Here is a 27486-nt window from a genome sequence, read left to right as displayed (position 1 = left end):
GTATATTTACAGTTTGAATTTCGTCACGCCACTTATATTACAGCTACCCCAAGGTCTTACAAAGCAATCCAATTTCAATTTAATGCATTTTTTTGAATGTGAGGGGTTTCGTTAGCTGCTAGTGTCCATTCAATCCTATGGGTAAAGATCGCGGTTAGCTGCAGACCCTGGAACTCCGTCAGGGCCTCAGCATTTGGTAGTCCAGTAACCCAGAAACGGTGACTTTTACGCGGGTATGGAGCGCCGCTGGCTTCCGGTCGTGACGGAGATCCATCTAGCTCACAGCGAACCGGGGTCTGTGAAGGAGGACACGTCGGGCGGCGAGGCAGCACCGGCCGCTGTCACGTAGCCTGCTGAGCTCCATGCTGAACTGCGACACACAGTCGGACAAAATTTGCAATTAGCCATCAATTTTCGTATAACGGCCCATATTTGACCTCTACATAGTTGATTTCTCACATAAAAAAGTCTCAGAAGTGAATTTAGTAATTAAATAGCGAACGAACAATGTATAACATTTCTGAGATCTGCGTGACCTAGCTAGATTCAGAAGACTAAGCTGACCTCAGGTCAGTGGTGGAGCCTATGTAAATGTTAGGGCGTGACAAAGGTAGAGACTAGAGCCAGGAGCCACCGAGTTGATGTCAACTCAGCGGCTCGTTGAGATTTGCCCGTTTTCAGAGGCAGTTTCAAATTGTGAGATTTGCAGAGGAAAGAGGTGTCAATGGGATTTTGAGGTTTAATGTATGTCCTATTTACCCTCCAAACTGTTGTTTTTCAACTATGACAAGGTAAAATCGGTTTTGCATTCTATCACCCCTTTAACTGAGATGGTGAACATGGTAAACATTATAGAGGGCTGAGGCTGCATCCACACTACTACGTTTTCATTTTAAAACAGCACTTTAAAATGAAAACGATCTCCGTCCTCACGAGCATTTTTGTATGAATTGTGCCATGAGTTACACATTTGATGTTGATGTCATTTCAAAAGATAATTTTGCAAGTCAAGAAAGTCTCAGTTGGTCTTCACTTTGGTCCAGACAAAAATATCTTGACAACTATTGCATGGATTCACATAAAATAACTTTGATCATCCCCTGACTTTGTATCTTTGGTTTATGACTAAACAAGCAAAAGTAACTAGCAAAACTAATGACACTCTCATCAGCCTTTTTGGCGCTAGTTAGAAAATCTTAGCATACTAACACGTTAAAGCCTAAATACAGCCTCACAGAGCTGCTAGCATGTCTTAGTGTCATGTCTGAAAAGATATTTCATTTTTCATTTCATTTATTTTATTTATAAGGACAAAGCACATTAATCAACACTTCTGTAAATGTGCCAGTGTTAGCCAGCTGGCTAATTTTCAACTGTAGTCTTTTGGCGAGGCCAGAGCAACAGTAAACAGCCATACATTGGTAGGCTGCAGGTAAAAATGTACAGACAGAAGTCAAATAAAGGCAGCCACAGCAACAAAAAAACTTTCTCAAGGAGCCTTGCAGAGCGACAGGAAGCAGCAAGACATTAGTAAAGTCACACATCAACAGTATCCACATTCTGTATGTGAAGCCATGTAAGCAACAGAATACAGCCACGTAAAACCGATTATAGCCATTTTCTTGAGACATGCAACCATGCAAAGCAGTAATAAGCAATGACACAAACAACATACAAAACAAATACATCATTCATGATGTTAATGGTATTGACGCTCACTTAGTCTCGCATTGCCAGACCTTCCTCCACAGCGCTGCGGAGGAGGGTCTGGCTAGTCCACACAGCATTCCGGGATGGGAGAAAAATGTGCTCTGGTTTATTGGCATTTCTTTAAACCAATCACAATCATCATGGGCGGCGCTAAGCGCTGGACAGAGCCACTGTGCCGCTGCAAAATAGCCTCAGGAAGGAACTTGTTTTGGTGGAACACGTGTACGTTCAAAAGTTGTTTTAGTCGTGCAACAGAAAACTCAGATTGGACAGATAGTCTAGCTAGCTGTCTGGATTTACCCTGCAGAGATCTGAGGAGCAGTTAACCATAGTCTTCATAAATCACCAGAGTTTAAAATTACAACATAAAGAAAGTGTAAGGTAACAGACATCTGGCTGAATGAGGGACATCTGGCAGAATTTCCAGAGGCAATGGAGCAATCCCGGAAGTGGAATGTCGTGGATACAGACTAACGCTCACTTTTCTCTCTGCCTCCAGGAGGATGTCAGTTGGGCATCCAGGCCAAAGGAGAGTGTTTGAAGCACTGGTACGAATGCCTCAAGAACAAAGACAAGAAGATTGAGCGCTGGCATGTTCTGCTAAATGACAACACTGTCCAGTTTGAGGATTAAAGCGTCTTCCCACTCGTCTAGATGTATTTTCTTTCTCTATCATTCCCCCTGTAGAATATTGTCTTCCAGTGAGCACAGGTAGACGGATATTACCCTTTTGCTTTTATGTAGTTTGTTGTGCAATGTGCAGGCTACATTTCTAACAGTTTTCAGGTGACCAACATGGATGTTGACCTCTGGGCTTTTTTTTAATAAGGCGCTACCACTAAACGTAACTTTTCACTGCAATCATATCATAAACTGTAATATATAAACCTTACCTGACATGCGGTAATGATTGAACAGAGCGATTATCATATTTTATGGCGATGATGCAACCCTTGTAATCATTATTGCCTTTAAACCAGTGTGTTGTAATGAAGTGTGCCTCCACCCTCCAACCACACAGAGGGGATTCCCACGTTTCTGACCTGTTTATGTTGATCTCTGTTCCTGTCATATGGGATCATGTAATGTGATAACAGCGAGTGCTTGCATCACCAAAACACTCATTTCACTTGTGTTATTGCATCATGCTTATGTTAAATATTAAATAGGACACTTAGCAGGTGTTTGGCTCCAAAAATGATGTAAACAAAATTACTTTTTGTTGGTGTTGATGTGAAATCCATTCTTTTTTTTTGACACAGATAACATGTTGGTTTCATTATCACCTTCACTTTGTGCATATGTGAGCTCCCTCTGAAGACGTCCCAAAATGCTTCTGCATGATAGTTTATTATGAAGAACAAATTTGATCATGCAACGTAAGCACACTTACAGAAAATCTATGAAATATTCCTCCAGATATATATTTGATTGATGAATTTAAATCTGAAGTGTTTTGAGATACATAATGATAATTTTACTCTCTGTATTCATGTTGATGCATGCCATATTGTAGCATACACGTGGCTAATAAATAAAGACATCATGGCACTTCCTTTGCTCTTCAGCCTGTTCGATATGTGTTGTGACATGGCAGGAAACTTTGCCTGAATCAGGCGAGGTTTGAGCCAATCAGCTCAGACAGACACGCAGCGGAGAATTTTATGAACTTTGACTTCTCTTGATAAAACTTGCCTTTTGTCCAAGTGGGTGAAAGTTTACGGACTTGACAACCTGAAAAGTCTGTCCTTGAATTTCAAGCTGAGACATAATCTACCTTTCTCATAAGTAGTAACAAGCAAATGCCTGACAGGAACCCAAACATTTATATCTGACAAAAAAGATCAATGAATTTGTTTATTTTTTGCACAATAAAATCAAGACAACAGTAACACAAAAAAATAAAGTAAAGAAGAAAGATTGTGCAGGTGAGACAAACAACAACAAATTGACATAAATGAATACAGCTGATCTGACTTAAACTTACAAATATGTCATTTTCTGCCGCTATAGGGTCTCTCAATCGAAATCATGGATGTAAACACAGACTTGATGACATTGTGAAGGGGGTCATAGGAGTTGTCTTAATTGGCGATTAATGTATGTGAAGAAAGTGATGAATGTATCTGTTCATTGAGGAGTTAATCTTAAAGTTTTATTCACATTATGTTTAGTAACGTTTGTTCATGTCATTTCGTTCTAATGATGCAGTGTTTCCCACATACTTAGATTCTATTTGTTGTGGTAGCTGAGCGGTTAGCGAAGCTTGTGTTTCTAGGATGTCCTGTCCATTGACTTACCTTGATATTCTTACCCTACACCTACCAATCTCACTCCTCATGCATAAACGTAACCAATCCAACCAATGAAGGCAACGAGGACTAGCCAATCAGAGGCAGAGTAGGGTGGGATATACCAAGCTCTGTGTCATTGATTAAAATGAAAAAATATTAAAAAATATTACATATCATCTTTAAAGTGCCCATATTATGAAAAAATCACTTTTTCTGGGATTTGGGGTGTTATGTTGTGTCTCTGGTACTTCCACACACATACAAACTTTGAAAAAAATCCATCCATGCTGTTTAGAGTGAGATACGGTTTCTGAATGTGTCCTGCCTTCAGTCTCTGGGTGAGCTGTTCAAAAGCGGCACGGCTTGTGACGTCACAAGCCGAAACGAGCAGGCTAACCGCAACCATTAGCTCGTAGCGTTAGCGTTAGCATGCTAACGCTAATGCTAACGCTAGCATGCTAACGCTAGCATGCTACCTCATTCTCAATAGCAAAGCACTGCTACAACACACACAAGTTCACCATAATCTACAAAAGAACTACTTCCATGTGCGCCCTCATTTAGAAATCTCCCAGCTAATCCTGACTTGTAACTGACTGAAGTTGGAGAAACAGCCTTTCTTTTACTGTCTATATAGCTAGCTGACATGATCTACATCTGAGCTACTGCACATGTGCGAGTGCAATCAAAGATAGTACAGAAGAAGAAGAAGAAAAGAGGTCTCACTCTGTAGCTAAAACAGAGACCAGGTGAAAAGAGGATCTGCAGCAGTGAGAGAGAGCGGTGCAGTACAACAAATATATGGTGTTTTTTGAAAATTAAACCATGTAAACCTATTCTGGTACAACCTTAAAATACAATTATGAACCTGAAAATGAGCATAATATGGCTGCTTTAACATCAAGGCCTCGAGACAGCAGAACAGACTTGTGAATAGCTTATCTTAAAACTAACTACTTTGGCAGCATGGAGGCCCAGTGGATAGCACTGTGACTGTGGCCTCAAAGCAAGAAGGTTCTGGGTTTGAATCCCGATGGTCCCGGGCCTTTCTCTGTGGAGTTTGCATGTTCTCCCCATGTCTGCGTGGGTTTCCTTTAGTGGCTCTGGTTTCCTCCGCCATCAAAAACATTTGGATTAGGTTCTCCATTCAGTGCCCTAGATCAAGGCACTGGCGCAGATCTGGAGTTGGTCCGCCCACCGCTCTCTTGAGGGATGGGTTAAAGTGCAGGGAATGAATTTCGCCAAATGTATGTGTATGTGACAATAAAAGTACCTTTCTTTCTTTTCTAATGTCTGCACCTTATTTGGTCAGAGAAAAAGCAAGAAATGTAATGAAAATCAATACTTTACTGACTTCACTTTCAGCATGTGAAGTCAGCTAATTAAGCACTGTTTTGTCAGTGCTTAATTAGCTAAAAAGAAATCTAGTAACTGGTTGTGAAGTGTCAGGAAGCAGGTGGCTGTCCTGATGGACCATTCTGCTTTCTTGTCAAAACTTGACTGGGTGCCTACATTACCCAGAATGCAACTCCATTCAGGTGGGTTATTCTTGTAGCGGCGAATGTAGCCTGGAGCCTCCAGCCTGCACCAGACATGAGCAGCGGACTACAGAGATCTGGTTAACTCACTGCTTTCTAACTCCACACCTCCATTTAAAAAGAAAAAAAATTCTAACTTCAGTCTTCAGCCCCAGCTGACGCTGACTCAAGTGACATCACTTGAGGCAATTTATTAGATTTTGTGCAGCTGCCTCTGGAGACACAAAATACTTTTTTTCACATAAAGTAGAACAAACTTGGTGGCATAGGTGTAATTTACAGGGGGGGATGGGGGAGTTAACCCCCCCACCCCATAATCAAAACTGGCCAGTGCACCCCCACCCCCCCCCCACCCCCCAAATTTGCACCACAAATTGTTGCAGAAAAATTCACCACAATGCAGAAAATGAAGTGTTTGACCTCAAAAGTGGAGATCTCAACCACCCCCCCACCCCCACCCCCAAGTTGAACCCAAAGTTACGCCTTTGCTTGGCGAAGTTCTCCTTTAAAAGGGCAAAATCATCCTGACTTAAAATTAGATAAAAGACCTTCATGGCTTGTCCTCCCATGCTGGTTTACTGTCACCGCCTCCTGTCATGAAGGCAACGTGTCAGTAACCATTAAGATAGTTCCAGCTGATGTTTTCCTTCAGGGGAGTAACAACATCTCTCTGAACAATCACGACCTTAACATTCATTTACTGAAATAAAAACAGAAGCAATTAATATGATTTTCATTCTTGGTTTAGGGATGGAATACAAGTGTTTTCTCTTCATAGTTTACATCAACACTTTGACATCATTTCTCATAAATATACCATAGGTCTATATTATTATGTAAGCTACATGTTATAAATTGTACTTGTGAATCTTGTTTCACTTTGCCCTCCCCAGCGGTATTTCTGTTTCCTTTGAATCTCCTCTTGACATACCTTTCCCACAACATGTCGAAATAATATTTGGGCCGAAACGTTGTGTGTGCTGTGCCTGATTCTGCACTATCAAATAATGTTTTTTTCGGAGCATTTAACTGTTGTGCGGACCTCACCTTATTTTAACAAACAACATTTGGATACATGATATATATTTAACAGAGGTGGGGGACTCAAGTCGAAAATTTGAAGACTTGAAATTTGCTTGACCCACATTGATAACCAAGTTGACTTGACTTTGTCTTTCACTTGAGACAGATTACTCAAAAGGACTTGGCTTTTTATCAGTGTAATACGAGGCAAAGGCAAAATGTGTGTGTTTAACACCACCTAGAAGCTCTGATTTATTCTCTTAAAGTGCTCATATTATGCTCATTTTCAGGTTCATAACTGTATTTAGAGGTTATCTCAGAATAGGTTTACATGGTTTAATTTCCAAAGAACACCATATTTTTGTCGTACTGCACATTGCTGCAGCTCCTCTTTTCACCCTGTGTGTTGAGCTCTCTGTTTTAGCTACAGAGTGAGACCTCTCACTGCTGTAACATCTTTGTTGGGAGTCGCACATGCTCAGTAGCTAGGTAAGGACTACTAGCCAGTCAGAAGCTGAGTATGAGGGCGTGCCATGCTAGCAGCTAGGTGAGCATTATAACGTGTGTTCCAAAGTGACCACGTTTGTCTCTGAAGTAAAGGCTGGACTACAACAGAGCTGTTTGGAGCAGTTTGTGAACAGTGTTTTCTGTTGGAGATGGTAAGTCCCTTTGGGGTGGACTTTGGGCTTTTTCACTTTGTAAACCTATAACGTGCACAAAAAAGATATATAACACAATAAAGGAAAGGGAAAAAGCCAAAAAGCATAATATGAACACTTTAAAGGATGGTAATCCTCATCCCTCTTTCCACTAGGTGGCAGTAAAGAAATGCTGTATTTTCACAGAAGGAAGAAGCAACGTTGTCTTTTGTTTTGCTCAGGTTTTTCTAAGGTTACATTTTTCAGTTTGTATGATATTTAGCGTTCGTTAATTAGTTTTTATTTGTTATATTAGATGAAAAAAAATCTTTTCATGACAACTGTTTTTTTAAACTGATTTTAATGTGGAAACTAGGGTAGATCATCAGAATTTTGTATGACTTGACTCGTGACTTGCTCGACTTATAGTCGACTTATTCTCACCACAAGTGACTTGAGACTTGCTTGCAAGTTGAAGGTTAAGACTTGCTTGTTACTTGCACATGTGTGACTTACTCCCGCATTTGATATTTAATTAACAATGTTAAATTAGTACAACTTGTTTAATCCTATAACTAATGTGCACATCTTATTTGTGGTCTCATCGGAAGTCGGAGAAAGTGAGAATAAACTATTGGAAATAAAAAAAGCAAATGGGGAAGAAAATAGTTATCTAACATCCCATTTATAAATCAATATAAATTGATTAGTTTGTCACATTTTCATTGTAGTGTGTAATGAGCACGTGTTTCTGAGGCGAGCCTATCTCCTATAAATATATCAGTCACATTTGCAGATTGATTAACCTGTCTGGCTTGTTTGTGTGTCTGAGCCATGGTCTGATTGGATGTGTATGTGTGTGTGTGTGTGTGTGTGTGTTAATCAATCTACTTATGTCATGGCACTTGTTTTCATGTTTTTGTTTTTAAATGTATATATTTTAGTTTTACTCAATTAATTTTACAGTAGGGTCTATATATGTATTTCTTCTCACATTATTATCCTTGATGTTTGGCAATATTGTTATTTCTGACATTCATGCCAATAAAGCAATTTGAATTGAATTGAATTGAGAGAGACAGAGAGAGACACACACACACACACACACAAACACACACACACACACACACACACACACCGAGAGAGAGAGAGAGAGAGAGAGAGAGAGGATTTGGTTATGGTTTTTAGAACCACTGGAAAAACCCCGCGCCTCCTCCTCCCCTTCCCGTTTAAAACCGACCTGGAGTCTGTCAATCTGTCATTTGGTGCTGAGTGACTGGAGGAATCATTTGTTTCAGATATAAGGTGTTCGGCCTCTCTCATTCAGCGCCACCATGACGCACATCGCTCCTCTTCTCGCTGTCATTTTGACATCATCACTCCTGCGCTGCGCGGCTGCAGAGGCATCGATCCTCTGCACCTGGACTAAAGTTTTGCCTAATGAAGAAGTGCATTTCAGTTTCCTCCGGAGCGACCCCCGGCAGGCCTCTCCATCTCTGCGGCTCTACCACAGCGCCTGGTCCGGGGAGCGCGCTCTGCGCAGCTGCGCGTGGAGCGACGACGCGGCAGTGATCCAGAACTATTTCTCTCTGTGCCGGGAGCGCACGCACGAGTTCTCCGACCACCCGGATGGAAAGCTCGATGTGGACTCCATGTTGGAGACAGAGGAGCTGTGCGGGTCTGTGGCTGCCCTGGGGGACGGTGGGCGCCCGAGGCCGGCGAGGAGCGTCGGTGGACATCATCAGGGTCCAGCTGAAAGGTCAGAGGTCAGGAGCCATCAGCGTGTAAAGCGTGGTTTCATTGTGCCCGGGACTCTCTGGTGCGGCTCCGGCAACAAGGCGCCGTCATATGCAGATCTGGGTAGGTTGATACTTATGTAAGACAGTCACCAGATGATTAAAGGGATAATAACACACGTTTGTTTAGTACTTTTCTCATATTTTGCGTACTTTTATGTGAAGTATCAATTTCAATTCCATTTTCCATTTCTTTTGGCATGCACAAAATAAAACATGTTGCCAAAGCAGTTTACAGAAAAAAAAAATAGTTTCACGCATATTCTATAATTCTATACTGTAGAAATAGAAGTACTGAATACTTGTAAATAAATTGACGTGTCTTTACAGAAGTAAAATTCGCTCTCTTGTTGAATGGTTCACAACTCAATCAGATGGCATAACCAGTGTTAGAGGTCACATACAATATAATGAAATCACACAAAAGCCTCATAATATTCAGAGGCAGTAAAGTTCATGCCATATATGTTCACACTGGGGCGGCTGTGGCTCAGTGGTAGAGCGGTCGCTTGCCAATCGGAAGGTTGGCCCTGCAGTCCCATGTCAAAGTGTCCTTGGGCAAGACACTGAACCCCGAGTTGCCCCTGATGCTGCGCATTGGAGTGTAAATGTGTGTGAATGTTTATCTGATGAGCAGGTGGCACCTTGTACGGCAGCGTATGAATGTGTGTGTGAATGGTGAATGGTTCCTGTACTATGTAAAAGCGCTTTGAGTAGTCGTTAAGACCATCCAGTCCATTACACTGTATGAACAAAAAGTCACAAAAGGGAAACTCTCAGAACAGCAGAGGGAACTTAAAGAGGCACTCAGTGATTTAGTATTGCATTTCCATAAAGTTAGAGGACTTGCCAGAAGACAGATTGATTGAAGAATAGTCCAAATCAAAGCAGCAAAAGCCGAGATGTAGTGACTTTTAGCTCCCAAACACTGAATCCTACATTTCCCATAATGCAACTCAATAGCCAAGCAAAACTACCTTCAAGTGATGTCACTTGAAGGTAGTTTTCATGTAAACAAACAAACTTCTGTTTACATTCAGTGTTTCTCCCCAAAACACATTGTGTGAATCCTTGAGATCTAACAAATGTGTTGACGATGTTTCCTTCCTTCTACAACATTTGCAAAGCCTATGTTTGGGGGGGATTTGAAAGTTTGAAACCTGCATTGTATACATTCCATGGATGTATTATACTGACCTGGATACAAGATTACAAAATGGCGCCCATTCAGTTAAATGCAGTTGTAGTTGTAGAGGATCTAACACATCCTTTTCAAATGGGGTCAGCAGCATTTTAAGACTGTCACGATGCCAAAAGTTCATCGCCATGACACAGGAAGCTGTTGTAACTTCACTTTAAATTGTCCAATCTGCCTGACACTTCACATGCTGGATAAGAGTCCAGACCTGGAGGCATCTACATGTCCATAATAAGTCATGGTCATAGCGCCACCTACTGACAACAGGAAGTCAGCCTGATGTGACAAACATTATTCGATTCACATGAAATTGTCATGGTGTGGTCTACACACGATATACAGCAACATAAAGTACAATTAGTGTGTGTTCTCTAGCGCCACATAGTGGACAGAGGAATTTTTAACAGGCAAACGGCATTCAGCTAGTACCCCCAATGTGCTGCCATTCATCGCTGCTTGCAGCTTTATTAATAATCTTTGGATTGATCCCGACTCTGTCCCTCTCCCCTCATCTCTTTCAGGAGTTTTTGCAGAGACTGACAGCTGCTGCCGTGAACACGACCAGTGCAAACACACCATCCTGTCCTTTCACTCCGAGTTTGGTGTCTTCAACAGCAACATCTTCACCATGTCTCACTGTGATTGTGACAACAAGTACGCAGTTATAACTGTCGCTAAATGACATTTCATGTCCATATCAACTGATCTGTAATTGATTTTTTTTCAACGATGTAACCAAAATGATTTGTGTTGCAGGTTTCGCAGTTGTCTGATGGAGGCCAAAGACAGCATATCCAACGTGGTGGGATACACCTTCTTTAACCTGCTGAAGATGCACTGCTTTGAGTTATCCCACAAACTCCAGTGTAAAGAGAGAAACTGGTTTGGCATGTAAGTAAAGTTCTCATTTATTCATTAACACAGCATGTAGTACAATACATGTAGGTTTGTATTTTGGGTACAAATGAAGTTTTGTGAATTTATCAATGATTTGGATGACTTTATTTATTTTAAACTATGCTAGCAGCTCTGGCAATGTTGGTTGATCAATAGTCTATATCATTGACGTTCCACTTCCGGGATTGCTCAGGTGCCGACGGAAAATCTGCCTGATTTCACTCATTTAGGTCGGATATCCGTTGCCTTGGGCTTCCTTTGTGTTGGCATTTTAACCTCCGGTGGATTTCTGAGGACTATGGTTAACTGCTCCTCAGATCTCTGCAGGGTAAATCCAGACAGCTAGCTAGACTATCTGTCCAATCTGAGTTTTCTCTCGCACGACTAAAACAACTTTTGAACGTACACACGTTTCACCAAAACAAGTTCCTTCCCGAGACTATTTTGCAGAGGCACTGCAGCTCCGTCCGGTGCTTAGCACCGCCCAAGGCGATTGTGATTGGTTTAAAGAAATGCCAATAAACCAGAGCACGTTTTTCTCCTGTCCAGGAATGCTTTGTGGACTAGCCAGACCTTCCTACGCAGCGCTGTGGAGGAAGGTCTGGCAAAACGAGTACTCAAGTAGTGTATTTAAGTACAATTTTGATATAGGTGCATCTCACTATTATTTCTATTTTATGCTCTTTTAAACTTCTACTCCAGAGATTTTCCTCCGCGGAAAAACGCTCCCATAAGTTTGTTCAAGCAACAATTACATCTCATATTTACGTTTATGGTGACCTCCCGTCAATTCCGCGTAAGGAGGTAGGAAGGTTGGAGTGTTGGATGGGTCAAAAAACTAAAAAACAAACAAGACTTTCACCCTGGAGACAAAGATTGGTGTCACGTTGTGAAGGGAAAAAGTAAAAGGCACATTTTTTGATGTTGTGTCACGTGCTTAACCGGAAGTAACGTAAAAGATGATTTTGACCCGAACCATGATCTTTTTATAAACTTTACTAGGTAGTTTTGCGCCTAAACCTAACCAAACTGCGACTGTCTCACAACGTTAACGTGTTTCAAGCGCCGACCATAATTTATAAAATTAACATCATGCTGTGTTAAAGAAGAATTGAAACTAGTCATGAACCACAAGACGATCAACTCATTCTGAAAATGTTTATTGAGGTAATAAATCAAGTGAGAAGTAGGCTCATTTTCCCGTAGACTTCTATAGAAACAGACTTCTTTTTGGAGCCAGTGGAGTCGCCCCCTGCTGGAAATTAGATAGAATGCAGCTTTTATTTATTTATTATTTATTTTTTGGGCATTTTTAGGCCTTTTTTGACAGGACAGCTGAAGACATGAAAGGGGAGAGAGATAGGGGAATGAAATGCACCAAAGGGGCAGTTGAACACGGGCTCGCTGCGTCGAGGAGTAAACCTCTATATATGGGCACCCGCTCTACCAACTGAGCTATCCGGGCGCCCGTAGAATGCAGCTTTAAGGCACTTTTCAGATACGGAAGCTTTTTTTTATTACAGTCTATGAAGTGGTATTGATCTAAGATAAGATAGGATCAAACTTTATTGTGTTCACACAGAAATCTTTCTTGCATCATCTGCTCCAACAATCGACCACCTCTTTTTAATTCTTGGCAAGAAAGTGAAATATGTGTATTTCCCAAATTGTCAAACAATTGCTTTAAATAATTGAATCTTCTGTTGTGACCTACAGGTGTAAAGAGACCCAAATGGCTCTATATGCTGAGGTTTATCCGCCCACGGTGTACGAGTCCCCCGATCCAACCGAGGCCAGCATGAATAGCTCCTTCACAAACACCACCATACCCACAGAGCTGCTGGGGAGCAACACGTCAGACTCCATCGCTGCTGCTGCTGCTGCAGCATTCACAGTCCCTACACCGTCAACGAGTCCCCCCTCTGCCTCCATCACTCCCGTTACCAACGTTACCGCCTCCACGTCACAGGGACTCACCGGATCAGCTCCGAACAATCTGGAGAACACTTTACCGACCAAAAAACAAACTCAGTCTGAGCTGGATATCACAGGTATTCAATACATCTCTCCTGTATATAAGTTTATATTTCTATATCACCGCGATGCAACTGAATATTATCAGAAAATTACATTTCCCATCCACAGAGAAGGAGCTGTCGTGTGCCGTCTATAAGGATCTGGACGAGTGCAGGAACAAGATCCTTCCCCAGCGGAAGAGATATGGCCTCCACAACCCAGACGACAGGACGCTGTACCACTGCAACTGTACCACCAGGTAAATCCACAAACAGGGGTGAAATATAACCAATTATTCTACTTTGTTTAAGAATACTTGATTCTGATTGGCTGGGAGGAGAGCATTAACCCGGCAGGTTGCCCGCTGACTGAGCAAAGCGTCATCAAATAGTAGATCAATACGGCGCTTGTATTTTTTTTCTATCACAGAAATTTCAAACATGAGGTCCATCGTAAAAATAAACCTTGTTTAAAAAAGTTTCTAAAATGTGTCGGAAATCTATCGGAGGTTCAGTCGATACATAGTTTCGCAAGCGAGATACAACATAGCAACTACGTTATTAAACTAACGTTAGTGATCAGATGCAGTCTTGTGTGGTTGAAACTACTTAACGTTAGCTACAGTTGAGCTAACGTTATTCGCCGTAGTTCTAAACATTACAGTGTTTTAAAAATGGACGAATTCATTGTCAATTTTAATATATTTGGAGGAGGGAAGACATTTGAGGACTGGTTAAAGAGCGACGAGGACGACGGAATGACAAAAGAAAAAGACAAGGCCCAGGGTCCCCGTTTCCGAGATCTGACAGATGAGGAGCTGCGTACAATTGAAGACGGGGCCCTTGAATCAAACACGAAAAAGGCAACTGCCTTTGCTATCGAGGTTTTCACCGAGTGGAAGAGCCACCAGAAGGATAGACTGACAGTGACAACTGACCCGGACTGTGGTTGCTATAGAAACTAATTAGCTACAGCTGAGCTAACTTTATTCACCGTAGTTCTAAAGGGGACTACTTTTTGAGGGAGATGAACTCAAACAGAGTATACATTTAATAAGCATGCAATACGAATAAGAAAAAGCATAATTATTAAAGTATTTGAATTGTTTTATTATGTTGGCAAGAAGAAGTAGAATAAACGGGATAATCACCTCAAGGCAGGGCAATAAACAGTTTGATATGCCCGGCTTGTGGAAGGTTACCGGTAAGCCGTCCACAAGCCGGGCATATCAAACTGTTTATTGCCCTGCCTTGAGGTGATTATCCCTTACGTACTGTAGCTTTATAGTGCGTTCAATTTGCCTCAGAACTCGGAAGCCGAAGCTGGAATGACGTCACACCCGAGTTGGATGCGTTCCATTTACAAGTCGGGTTAGCCATCGTTAGGAATGCTAGTGTGCAACAAAGCATTACGCTGTATTATGTGCATACAAAAACAGCGTAACAACTTGTCCACAGATAGAAGATGGACAGCACTGTCTGTACGACTGATTTAGTGAGACACAAGTAAAACAGAAGTGCTAATAACTGTACAGTCATGTGAAAAAATTAGGACACCCATGCTAAAGTTGACTAAAAAGAGGAATAAAAAAATCATCTTTTGGAAATTGATCTTAATGCCTTAATTAAAAAATGAGGAAAAACAATTTTCTTTGTGAATGAATAATGTATCGTAAATAAATAAATATTTTTCCTTAAAATACAGGGGGCATAAGTAAGTACACCCCTATGTTAAATTCCCATAGAGGCAGGCAGATGTTTATTTTTAAAGGCCAGTTATTTCATGGATCCAGGATACTATGCATCCTGATAAAGTTCCCTTGGCCTTTGGAATTAAAATAGCCCCACATCATCACATATCCTTCACCATACCTAGAGACTGGCATGGGGTACTTTCCATAAAATCATCTCTCAATGCAAATCAAACCAGCTATTAGGCTAACTGAAATAAAACCATGCCAATCTCTAGGTATGGTGAAGGGTATGTGATGATGTGGGGCTATTTTAATTCCAAAGGCCAAGGGAACTTTATCAGGATGCATAGTATCCTGGATCCATGAAATAACTGGCCTTTAAAAATAAAAATCTGCCTGCCTCTATGGGAATTTAACATAGGGGTGTACTTACTTATGCCCCCTGTATTTTAAGGAAGAACATTTATTTATTTACGATACATTATTCATTCACAAAGAAAATTGGTGTCCTTAAAGATTGGATTTTTCCTCATTTTTTTAATTAAGGCATTAAGATCAATTTCCTAAAGATTATTTTTTTATTCCTCTTTTTAGTCAACTTTAGCATGGGTGTCCTAATTTGTTCACATGACTGCATGTTACTACAGCTTTTACAACTGTCGATGCACGGAGCAGCCATGTTGGATTTTAGCTTGGGGTACTCAGTGGTTGTCTGTTATGTAGTTCAAGTACTTTAAGTACTTGAACTACATTTAGCCGATACATTTTTTTTTTTTACTTTAGTAAGGTTTTATGTGCAGGACGTTTTCTTTAAGTGGAGTATTTTCACAGTGTGGTATTAGTACTTTTATGGAAATAAAAATATCTAAATACTTCTTCCACAGCTGCTCAAGAAAATTAACACCAATCATACTGAGAATTTATCGTTTTTATTAGCATTGTGATTATCTTATAGGAGTGTAATGATACATCGATCTGGATCCATATATCGATACAATCCTCAACGATCCAATATTATCAATACAAAGTGAAAATATTGATACATCTCTCCCTTGTGTTGCCTTCCCGTCGTTAAAATTAAAACTTCTTTCTTCTTTCTTTTCGTTTTCGACACTTGTAACTTTTCCTGATGTTTTGTCAATTTTTTTTGTCACTTTTTTCCAAGTTTTTTGTCACTTTTTCCGATGTTTTTGTCAATTTTTCCCTCCAATTTTTGAAGCTTTTTCTGACATTTTTGTTACTTTTTTCAACGTTCTTTTGTCTTTTTAAAAAAATTTTTTTTTAAATGCTATAAAATAGAATAAAACACCCAAATTCAATGAAGAATGTACTTACTTGTGAAGAGCGTTGTATGGAACCATCCACGTTATTTTCTTTGACAATTTGGTTGAAAGAAACCCAAATTTGTGATGAAAATGGGTCAAATTTGACGCAAAGACAACAGGAGGGTTAAGATGTGCTTTTATTTTGAAATTCCCACTTTATATTTATTGTTTTTATTAAAAAGAGTAGATTATTAAATGTCTGGAAGAGCTTAGTAATGAAATTGTCAAATCATATTTTAGTTGATTTTTGTAAATACATAAATGTAACAGATTGTGTTAAATGGACGTATGATATCGTCTCGTATCGATCATAGGCCCCTGAATTGACTCAAATTGACATCGTATCGTGGCAGACTTTGTGATATCAGTTATTATTGTATTGTCCAAAGAATCAATATATCGTATTGTGTAAAACGTATGATTTACATCCCTTTAATCTTAGCGGCAGTATCAGTTGTTCCGGATGATATTCAATGACGTTGAGATGTGTCACATCATATCTAGATTACACAAACTGATTACCCCCCCCCCCCCGTAAATATTTACAGTGCTAATTGCAGAGTACAGACAGTGATAACGGTGCACTCACATTTATTTCTTTAAAGCACAGGCAGACGTCAGGTTTCAGAGCACAAACTAGGTCACAAGCAGCGCACACACACACATTCAGATTCACGTGGTGACAGAAGGTGCACAGAAACAATTTTACGGTCTTGGACATGATCATAATCTCATGTTTGCACACGTGGTCTCTGTCTGGGTTTCTTAGCGCTTTCCAGGTTTGTTCATCTGTTTTTTTTTTGTTGGCATGCCTGCTGATCTCTTGTGTTTGTCTGTCCTAGATTATTTCAGACTTTGGCTAAACAGAGACAACTGACCGAAGTACAGGCTCTTCTGCTGGGACATGTGTCTCAATCCTGCTTCATGCCGCAGAACTGCACAGCAGGCAAAATGTAAGTAAACAAACACATTTACATGGCTTAAACAAACTGGGACATCAAATGACTCAGCTGCTTTTTGCATTATATAATATGATCACTCTGTAGAGCAGTGATGCAAGAAGAACTCAGATCATTGACTTTAGTGGAACCAGTGTATAAAAACTCTATTGCATGTAAGAGTGAAATTGCATGCAATGCTTACTTAAATATCATAATTGTTGTGCAGTAAAATGTCTCCTGTGACTGATATCTGAGTCTATGTGACATTATTAGATATTAACACTGAAGCATCAATGTTAGAGCAGCATGTTACTGCTGTAGCTGCTCCAGGTGGAGCTACGTTAACTACTTTATAAACAGTTAAATAGTTTAATCCAGAGATTCCCGACCGAGGAGTCCTTGGGCCTCAAAGAGATACTGAAATGAAACCATATTAGAGGTTTAGATGGTAAATGTCTCACTCACAGAGATCTGAGTTATGTGACAAGGGACCCGTAAGCATTTTTACATTTAAAAAAAAAATCTTAATCTGCAAAGTATAGTAGAGTGACTTTAGCTGTCAGACAAATGTAGTGGAGTGTTTTTCCTTTGATATGGAGTGGAGTGGAAGTATTCACATTTGCATTGATTTTTGTACTTTTTTTTAAGATTACTTTTTGGGGCTTTTTCCTTTATTCGATAGTGACAGTGGATAGACAGGAAAGGGGGAGAGAAAGAGAGGGGATGACACGCAGCAAAGGGCCGCGGATCGGATTTGAACCCGGGCTGCTGCCAAGGACTCAGCCTACGTGGGGCGCGTGCTCTTACTGGGTGAGCTAGAAAGGCTTAAGTAGCATACAATGGAACTACTCAAGTACAAGTACCTCAAATGTTTAAATGCAGTACTTGAGTTAATAGCAGTGGTGGAAGAAGTATTTAGATCCTTTACTTGAGTGAAAGTACTGCTACCACGCTCTAAAAATACTCTGTAACAAGTAAAAGTCCTGCATTTAAAATGTTACTTAAGTAAAAGCATGAAAGTATCGTCAGTAAAATGTACTTAAACTATTCAAAGTAAAAGTTCTCAATGCAGAAAAATCTTCACATATTAGAAACTGGAAACAATCCAAACAGTTGTGTGTTTAATGGTCTAATCATTTCAGCTGGACTTGTAGGCCGTTATATTGTTGGGTAGTTTAATTTATAATAAAATATATTTTATAAACTACATGTGTTGTATTGCAAAAATCTTAATTTGTAAAGTAACTAGTAACTAAAGCTGTCAGATTGATGTAGTGGAGTAAAAAGTACAATATTTCTCTCTGAAATGTAGCGGAGTAGAAGTAGAAAGTAGCATGAAAAGAAAAGACTCAAGTAAAGTCTCCAAACTTGTACTTAAATACAGTACTTGAGTAAATGTACTTAGTTACACTCCACCACTGGTTAATAGCATCACAAAACTACTATTTCTTCTTTGTCCAACAGCTGTACATCAGTTGTGGTGAAAGCAGAGCTTCCTCGGCTGGAGCAGAGCAGCAGAGCAGACATGGAGGAGCAACGCCATCTACAGGCGGTCCAACTGAAGGTCAGGAGGCCAAACACGAGGAGAGCAAAGAGGAGAGACAGAGCTGTCAGGCTTCACAAACTGTGTCTCAGGATGGTCCGGCCCAAACTCAACCAGAACAAGACCAGAACACACGGTCAGGGCGCACATCAGCCAGCTGTGTGAGGAAGAGCGCTCGTCTCAGTGTGAATACTATGGAGAATCAAAAGGGTTCAATGTTAAATAGATAAATAAGACATTAAGTCTGTTGATATCTCACAACATCCTGATGAAAGTTTTACATCACACGTATTTCCAACAAGATGTTAAAATAAAATACAAAAACACTGCTGGGTTGTAATAAAAATTACCTGCAATAAACTCAGTGAAAAGAATAATAATAATGAGCTGAGTTTTAAAATTTTGCATGGTCATACAACAAGTTTTTTATCTGCATCATATGATTATTTATTTATTTAATATTGAACACTTTGGGTCCCCGTATTATATTGTAGTATTATGTATTCATATTGTCTACATCAGAGATGTAGTGGAACTCAGTTTTGACCAAATTGTGACCAAATTTAACAACTTTTATGGGATTTAAAAAAAGAAAACTTTTTCTCAATAATAACAAAAGACTTTTCACAGCAAAGGCTTGGACATATTCTAAGAAGGAACAGCACAGGTATGACTTATAACATTCAATAATATTAGTTCATTCAGGTATGCCAGTTCAAGAGCGCTGCTACAGTATAATACATGCTGGCTCACTGGAATACCTTATGTGATTAGTTACACCTGTGCTTTCTTGTTAGCTTGGCTCCAGACTGAAATATCTAAACAACTTTTGGATGAATTGCAATGAAATTTGGTATAGACAGTCATGTCCCCCAGAGGATGAATCCTACTGATTTTGATGATCCCCTGACTTTTCCTCTTGCGCCACCATGAGGTTGACATACATGGTTTTCAGTAAAATATCTCCACAACTATTGGACCGGGAATACCTGGAAAACTAATGGCATTACCATCAGCCTTACTTGCACTTTGTATTTAGTGCTGATTAGCACATGTTAGCATGCTAACAAGCTCAACCAAAATGGTGAATATCATCTGCTAAACATAAGTATGTTAGCTTTGTCATTGGGAGCATGTTAGCATGTTGACATTGGCATTTAGCTTAAAGCGCCTACAGTAACTACAGTTATAGCTGCTTGGATGTAGACTATGCTACATGTCAAAATGTCTGCCATGAAAAGGGTCTATAAGTTTGATATCTGTGGCACTTTTCCCTGACATATTGATTAAAAAGGAGGTCATAGTTTACCAACCTTTTTATGTCACTGTGATTGAGGTTTTAGCACTGAGTGTATTTGTAAAAATTTGTTCTGTGTTGTAGTGAGTTGTATATATATGCTAAATATGTAGAAATAAAATGATGTAAATATATGTACATAAGACACATGGTTAAATATTTGGTTATTGAGGCAAGAAGCATGTATGACTTAAAGGAATAATTTGACATTCAGGGATTTTGCTTTCTTGCTGAGAGTTAGGAGAAGATCTTCTCAAAAATGCCATATATTTCTTAGATGGAAAGAAACGATACCACTCTCATATCTTTTCTGAAATCTTAAGCCACTTTCAGGTAACATTAGCTTAGCATAGCATAAAGACTGAAAACAGGGGGAAACAGCTAGCCTAGCTCTGTCCAAAGGTAACAAAACCCACTTAACTCTTACGCTAACTAGTTAACACATTACAGTATATCTCGTTTGTTCACTACTTTAAAAAAAAAGTGTAAAAACAACAATTTGCGATTTTATGGGGGTTATGTGCGGGAAAAGTCTCTGGTTGCCCATCAACCTAACAGTGACAAAAGAACTCCAAAAGGTTGCCTGACAATACATTTTTACACTTCAATTTCAAGCTAGCTGTTTTCTCGTTTCCATTTTTTATGCTACTCTAGGCTAACCAGATAGCTTCATATTTACCATACAGACATAAGACATAGTCCATACAAACCAAAGTGTAAACACAAACTGTGTCACTGTGTAGTTAAAATATGTTTACCCGTTTACAGACTTTTTGCTAAGCTAAGCTAACCTAACCTGCTGTAATTTCATATTTAGAAAACAGACACGTACGGAAACCGCTGGGGGGAATACGCTAGCCTGTATTGTCCAGCACCTTTTAAAGCTCAGTTTAATCTGTAAGAAGCAAAAAGTGTAAAACAATTGTTTTTTTTGTTTTTTTTTTACTTTTAAACAGAGATATACTAGCTGTTTCCCCCTGTTTTCAGTCTTTGTGCTAAACTAAGCTAAACCTGACTGTTGTGGATATACACATACATATGCAGTATTTTGTATTAATCTTTCCTCCTAAGAAAGTGAATATCTTCCAAAATGTTGAACTATTTATTTAAAATATAAAGAGCTTTAAATACTAGTTTGCTTCCTGACATTTAGACTAAATGTCACGTGTTTAATTATTTATTGTTTTGTTGGTGTTTGTTTGACCTAGTAAAAGTTCAAACAAAAAAAACATGCAAACTGTGTTCATTTATTCCCCAAGAAAAGCAGCATCACTTTGAGCCTCCTACGCCAGCATACCAACAGTGAGTACAGGCCTGCTGTAATGAATATCTGTCAGGTAACTCAACTCCTCTCTGATGTCATGAAAAGTAATTGAAACCTTGCTGAAGGCTGCAGCCATGGAGCCGACCGGATCCCCGCCTCTCACCGGACAAAAACTTCGCTACGGGGAAAAGCTCGGCGGTGGGAACATGGCGCATTTACTCTGGATTAACTTTCTCCAGGAAAAAGTTTGGAGGGTTGCTACATAGCACACAACACGTCTCCCTATCTTATCGATATTTAAAACGCGCTGCAGACTGTGGATAAACTACAATAGTGTGTCTCCTGTTATTTTGGATGGTGTGTTTTCCTGTCCTGCCTCAGTACTGCTGCTGCTGTGGGATGAAAGTTTGTCGCTGCCGGATTTAGCCGAGAGCAGGATGGAAAAGCAAAGAACGAGAAAAGAAAAGGTAAAGCTAATGGAAAACGGTGCTGCATGTTTTATTTAGTGGTTTCAACTATCCGCTGTTGGAGCTGGTCTGGGTGGCAGGAGGCTGAGAGAAGAAAGAAAGTAAGTTCACAGACTAACGGGCAGCTCACATCCCATGATGAACTGCCGTTCTTTAGGATTTATTTTAAAAACCACTGGAACGAGTCTACACTCATTAAACACCCCAAAAGTCAGCTAGCCAGTTCTCCTCTCTATAAACTGACTAATCTTTTTGTCTGTTAAACATACAATCTCTGTACATAGTGACAAATGCCTTAATGACAGTGGTGGAAAAGTACTCAGAAGTTTTACTTAAGTAAAGTAGCAATACAAAAGTGCAAATACTCTTAACAAGTAAAAGTACACAGGTTTTAACAGCATGATGTACTTAAGGTATTAAACGTGCAGAATGGTCCCTTTCAAAGTTTTATTATGATATAGTCAGATCATTAGGAAAAGTGGAGTGCAGTTAAAGTACAGTATTTCTCTCTGAGATGTAGTGGAGTAGAAGTATATAGTGGCATACAATTGAAATCATGTGAACTAAAGTAAAAGTACATCAAAATTGTATTTAAGTACAGGACTTGAGTGAAAGTACTATGTTACTTTCCACCACTGCTTAATGAGCTGTCCCAAACACCAAAATACTCCGTTCAGACGGAGCAACAATGCCTCTGCAAAATAGCCTCGGGAAGGAACTTGTTTTGGTGGAACGTGTATGGTCAAAAGTAGTTTTAGTCGTGGAACAGAAAACTCAGATTGGACAGATAGTCTAGCTAGCTGTCTGGATTTACCCTGCAGAGATCTGAGGAGCAGTTAACCATAGTACTCACAAATCCACCAGAGTTTAAAATTACAACACAAAGGAAGCCCAAGGCAGCGGGTATCCGGCCTAAATGAGTGAAATCTGGCGGATTTTCCGGCAGCAATGGAGCAATCCCGGAAGTGGAACGTCGAGCATATAGACTAATATTAACCTGGTGTATTATAAAAAAAAATGAAGGTTGCTTCTTGCTTGTACAATTTACAGTAGTAAAGTATGTCAACTAATCTAAATCTTACCATATTTTCTCGGCTACATCCACGCACAACTTGCTTGCAACAAATAATGCGTTGCCTTCGAGGCCTCGACTTATTTTAACAGATCAAAGTGTTCAGGGACAAAGTTTTCTCTTCTGCAGGTATTCAGCCACCCAGTTTCTGTCTCTGTGTTCTCCAGGAATGTACTCCCTTTGACCTGGGTAGTAAGGAGAAGTGTGTGTGTGTGTGTGTGTGTGTGTGTGTGTGTGTGTGTGTGTGTGTGTGTGTGTGTGTGTGTGTGTGTGTGTGTGTGTGTGTGTGTGAGATTTTCTAAGGACTAGAACAGGACATCCATGTTGTGTTCCTGTGTTTTTTTTGGGTCCTTGTTGCATGTGTGTCAGTGAGTCTGCAAACTCCTGTTCAGGAGATACAACCTCATATCTAAACCAGGGAACGTAACAGTTGCCGTTTTGAAAGTAAAGGTCGTGATTTTAAACACGTCTTTAACGTTGTGAAACGGTCGCAGTTTGGTTATGTTTAGGCACCAAAACTACTTAGTTAAAGCAACACCAAAGATTATTTTGTACCTTAAAATAATGTTTCCAAAATCATTTCAGTGGTTCATCAACCCGTAACAGGGTGAACGGCACTTCTGCATTCGCTTTGCGGCTCTCTATCGGCTATAACCGCACTATGCAAGTTTGACAGATCAGGTAGCGGATCTGTAGTTCGAATGAGAACGGTAATGGACAATTCTGCTTCCAACCTGTAGGGGGGCCGAAGAGGAAAAGTGCTTTGGTGTTGCTTTAAGTTTAGAAAAAAAATCAGTCTGGTTATGTTTAGGGCGCCGCCACCAGAAACATACAGTAAATATAGGTCGTAATTGCTGCTTGAACAAATCATCTCTGGGAGCGTTTTCTCGGGGGATGACAGTCTCGTTCAGACACTCTTGACACTTTTTCTCTATACATTATGTACATTTACTCAATTACTGCACCTAAGTACAGTTTTAAGTTACTTGTACTCTACTGGAGTACTTCCATTTTATGGTACTTCATACTTCTACTCCGCTACATCTCAGTAGCAAATATTGTACTTTTTATTTCTGCTTCATTTATTCGACAGCTTTGATTACTCTGCAGATTCAAATTAATAATGCAAAATATAATCAACACAGAAATTACGATATTTTATTTCATCAGTACGACTTTATTGATCCTTTGGCGGGAAATTGTCAAGCTACACAGCGTTATATAAAGTACTAATATAATATACTGTATATATATATATATATATATATATATATATATATATATATATAAATACATTTAAATTAAATTAGATAGCAAAATGAGTGTGTTCACTTTTGGTACTTATATTTTGATGGTAATACTTTTGTACGTCCAATTTTAAATGCAGGACAAAGAGTATTTGTACATTTTGCTTCTTTTACTTGAGTACTACTTCTTCCACTGCTGCATACATCAGTGGTGACACTTCTAATAACAAACTGTCAGTGGAAATGCCCTGCTGAGTGACTTAGTGCTACTGTCAACTGTTCTCTCTCTGTGTGTGTGTGTGTGTGTGTGTGTGTGTGTGTGTGTGTGTGTGTGTGTGTGTGTGTGTGTGTGTGTGTGTGTGTGTGTGTGTGTGTGTGTGTGTGTGTGTGTCAGCACCTTTAATTAGCTGCTACAGGAATATCAAACACAGACAGGTGACGCAACGAATCACATCCAGATGAAATAGGCTGCACACACAGCAGTTCAAAGCCTCTTGTGGGGTTTAAATTATACTTTCTCCTGCAGTTCACACTTTGAATCAACGTGAGGACATTTTTCAGACTGCAATGTCCACACGAAACATACAGTTTTAATTCCCTGAATAGAAAAACAATGTATTCTTTTTAACGTTTTAACACACTGCATGTTTCCCCCTCCTTTCCTTACTCATCTTCCATCTTTTAAATGTGCACTTGTTTACCTTGTGCTGCCATTTTGGCCATTACTGTCTTTTAAAAAAAATCTCAGGAGACCATCCTGGATAAATTAAGGTGAAATGGAAAAACTTTAGCAAGCATTTGTGTAGGGCTGCAACTAGCGATTATTTTAAGTATTGATTGAACTTTTTTGACTCATGGAATTATCGTTTAACCTATAAAATGTAAATAAGGAAACAAATACCAATAATAGTTGTGAGAGCCCAAGGTGACGTCTTCGTCTGACCAACAATTGAAACCTCAAACTCAATATATCAGTGATATTCAACACAGAAAAGCAGCAAGCCATCAAAGCTGGAACTAGCCAATATAGGTGGCATGTTTTAATAATTGTTTTTTTGTTTTAGTTATTTAATGAAGCAAATTGTTGCCCATGAATATTCCATAAACCGGTTGTAAAAGTATTCCTGCAATCTTCTGAGGCTCTGTAAGAAAGAGAAGAAGCTTCTAAGCAGCTATAACGAATATTTTTATATAAACAATGGATCAAAAGACTGCTGTGAAAGGTGTTGCACCCACAGTGACTTAACACCCCATTCTGCCGTTCCCCCTCAGCTTTACAGTGTGTTTCAGCTCATTGTTTCGGTTTTACGGCCACAAACCTTTCCTTTTTTGCTTTACAGTTTTGCTTCACTCTGTGTTTTTTTGGCAGCAGCAGGCAGCTGTTTTCAGCGATAAAGCTCCCAAAACCCACTTTGTGCTAGCTGTGTCCAGCAGCAAACAGCAGACAGACACAGCCAGAGAATAGCTGGTGAACATAGTGGAGCTTTTAGCAGCTAAAGAGACAGATATTTCCCTCAGGAGCTGGTGGAGACCAAAAACAGAGCTATGGGAAAGTAAAAAGTGGATCCAAATGGATGCTAATGTTGCTCCATGCTAGATGTTTATAGGTTTGGTTATACTTGAACAGAACTAGTTTTTAAGTGTTGTATCAAAAGTGTTTATACTGGCACTGGAAGGTGTTACACTCGGTTTTTACCATGAAAAGTGACAGAAAGGTGAGAGCTTAATTTCTCACGCACAGCTGGCCAATCACGGCGGGAAGTGGGTGTGAATGTCGGATTGTCGGTATCGGAAAGTTACAGAAATGGAAATGCTAATCTAACATCGGAAAGATATTCAACCCTCCAACAAGAACCTCTGAAGAAGCATACTGGCAGCTTCAATAAGCAACTGTTTGCCACCAAGTTTGCCATGTTAACCAGGGGTTGATGCATAGACTGTACGAGTGAAGCCAGAACATCTGGATCGCCTGGTGGCTGGCCGCAGTACAGGTCATAAACTCCGCCCCCTCCATGTTAGTGGATGGGACATGGGCCAAACTAAAAAATTGAAGTACACGTCAAATCAAGGGCGTAACTTTGGGTTCAACATTGGGGGGGTTGAGATCTCCACTTTTGAGCAAAATGGAAATTTTGAGCATATCAAACATTTGTTCAAGTGTTCATTTTTCTGATCAGTTTTTATTAGTTATTAGATGCTATAAAAACGGGGTGAAACGTCATGATTGACAGCTGGGATTGACTCGCTATTGGTTTGGGCGGGTGTATGGGCGGGACTTTGATACCGCGGCTCCACCGCCCCGATCACTACTGCGCAGACTCTGGCTCCAAAATTACAAGATGGCAGCGCACCCGTGTCAGGGAGGTTGTTACTAGAAGGGATACAGCTACGGCAACAACAGTTAAGTTTAGGAAAAATATTGTGGGTTTGGATTTAACAGAGGAACTAACATGCATTTCCTGGGTGAAAGTATTAACATTAAACATGAATTATTATTTTAAATTAGATTTTGCGTTTTTTGTTTTGTTTGTAATTTTGCACAACTTCTGGCCGTAGCTGTATCCCTTCTTGCCACAACCGGCTTTACTTAGTACAGTGGGAGGAAGTGAAGACTCGTCGCCCATCTTTTATTTACTATATAAGTTGTTTGCAGACAGTTTCTGCTGTCTCCAAGTGGCCAGAAAAAAACCCATTAAAGCAGCTTTAAGGTAAAATAAATCCTCATGGCTGGACTATTAGACTACTGATTGATAAGTCAAACATGCAATTGATAAAACCTCACTGATTATCTATCACTCTGGCTCACACATACACAAACATATCCTCTGTACATTCAAACAAACCATTTGATCAGTTTGTGTACAGGTGCAACGGCGCCGAGAGCTCCCAGTGTGGTCAGGCCTCTGTTTAGAGAACATTGTCACACAACAGTGTATACAACCTACTCTGTATTGTAAACTGTGTGATTGCAAAAGTCTTCACTGAACTCCTCCTCAGTCGTATCTCTTCTTGCGCTCTATTAACTGTGTTCTAATCAAGAGCGTAGGTATTGTTTCAACACTGGGGAGGGACACGCAGGGTCGTCTCCTGCATTCTGGTGCATTTTACTATGCAACCATTTATGATGTAAATGTCTTTATTTATTCAAAGGAAATAATTATTCTCCTGTGTTGTTAAACTTTCTGCATATTCAAAACATCACACGTGTTTCCAGATGGGTTTTTTTTAGGAATCCTGTACATGTACAACAAATCTGTTAGAGAATGAGACCTTGTTACAGCAATGGGCTCCAAAGTTTACATCTACTTAAATCTATATTTAGTTTAGTTTTCACACTCCTTTTGGCTTCTTTAACCCCCAGTGTTGCAAAGTAGACACAATTATTTTTTGACGTACATGTTTTTAACCCCGTGAACGGTTATTTTTACCTGTTTTGGGGAGTTCGTTGTCTTGACATATTATTTTAAGGGGGACAAATCTGTCTTCTAAATAGTGGGGGGGAGACACACAAATCCCCTGCCCCACCC

The 27486-nt window shown here is 39.9% G+C and overlaps 3 protein-coding genes across 6 annotated transcripts in view; all 3 read left to right on the top strand.

Annotated features, from left to right (window-relative positions):
* The window catches only part of rph3aa (rabphilin 3A homolog (mouse), a), a 34890-nt gene extending 31624 nt beyond the window's left edge, over positions 1–3266 (top strand). For both annotated transcript variants that reach the window (XM_031301311.2, XM_031301310.2), the window contains exon 16: positions 2210–3266. In XM_031301311.2, the coding sequence (XP_031157171.1) occupies positions 2210–2343 (134 nt within the window). In that variant the 3' untranslated portion in view covers positions 2344–3266. The remainder of the gene's footprint in view (positions 1–2209) is intronic.
* Positions 3267–8410: 5144 nt separating this feature from the next.
* pla2g3 (phospholipase A2 group III) lies at positions 8411–20043 on the top strand. Of its 2 annotated transcripts, XM_031301242.2 has the most exons (8): positions 8412–9063; positions 10719–10851; positions 10954–11088; positions 12811–13008; positions 13096–13145; positions 13240–13369; positions 16971–17081; positions 18534–20043. In XM_031301242.2, the coding sequence occupies exons 1-8, from the start codon at positions 8538–8540 to the stop codon at positions 18775–18777; spliced, it is 1527 nt and encodes a 508-aa protein (XP_031157102.1). In that variant the 5' UTR covers positions 8412–8537; the 3' UTR covers positions 18778–20043. The 2 variants fall into 2 exon arrangements, with proteins under 2 accessions (XP_031157101.1, XP_031157102.1); XM_031301241.2 differs by having other exon boundaries at positions 8411–9063; positions 12811–13145.
* A 1155-nt stretch (positions 20044–21198) lies between these two features.
* ttc28 (tetratricopeptide repeat domain 28) overlaps positions 21199–27486 on the top strand; it is a 163043-nt gene continuing 156755 nt past the window's right edge. The window contains exon 1 of one of the 2 annotated variants that reach the window (XM_031301235.2): positions 21199–21640. In XM_031301235.2, coding sequence (XP_031157095.1) covers positions 21611–21640 — 30 coding nt within the window. In that variant the 5' untranslated portion in view covers positions 21199–21610. The remainder of the gene's footprint in view (positions 21641–27486) is intronic. The other variant, XM_031301236.2, reaches the window with a different exon arrangement.

Source organism: Sander lucioperca, chromosome 14 (genome assembly GCF_008315115.2).
Source record: "Sander lucioperca isolate FBNREF2018 chromosome 14, SLUC_FBN_1.2, whole genome shotgun sequence".
Taxonomy (NCBI): domain Eukaryota; kingdom Metazoa; phylum Chordata; class Actinopteri; order Perciformes; family Percidae; genus Sander; species Sander lucioperca.
Note: the sequence above shows the minus strand (reverse complement) of the source record. Positions and strands in the feature narration are given on the sequence as shown.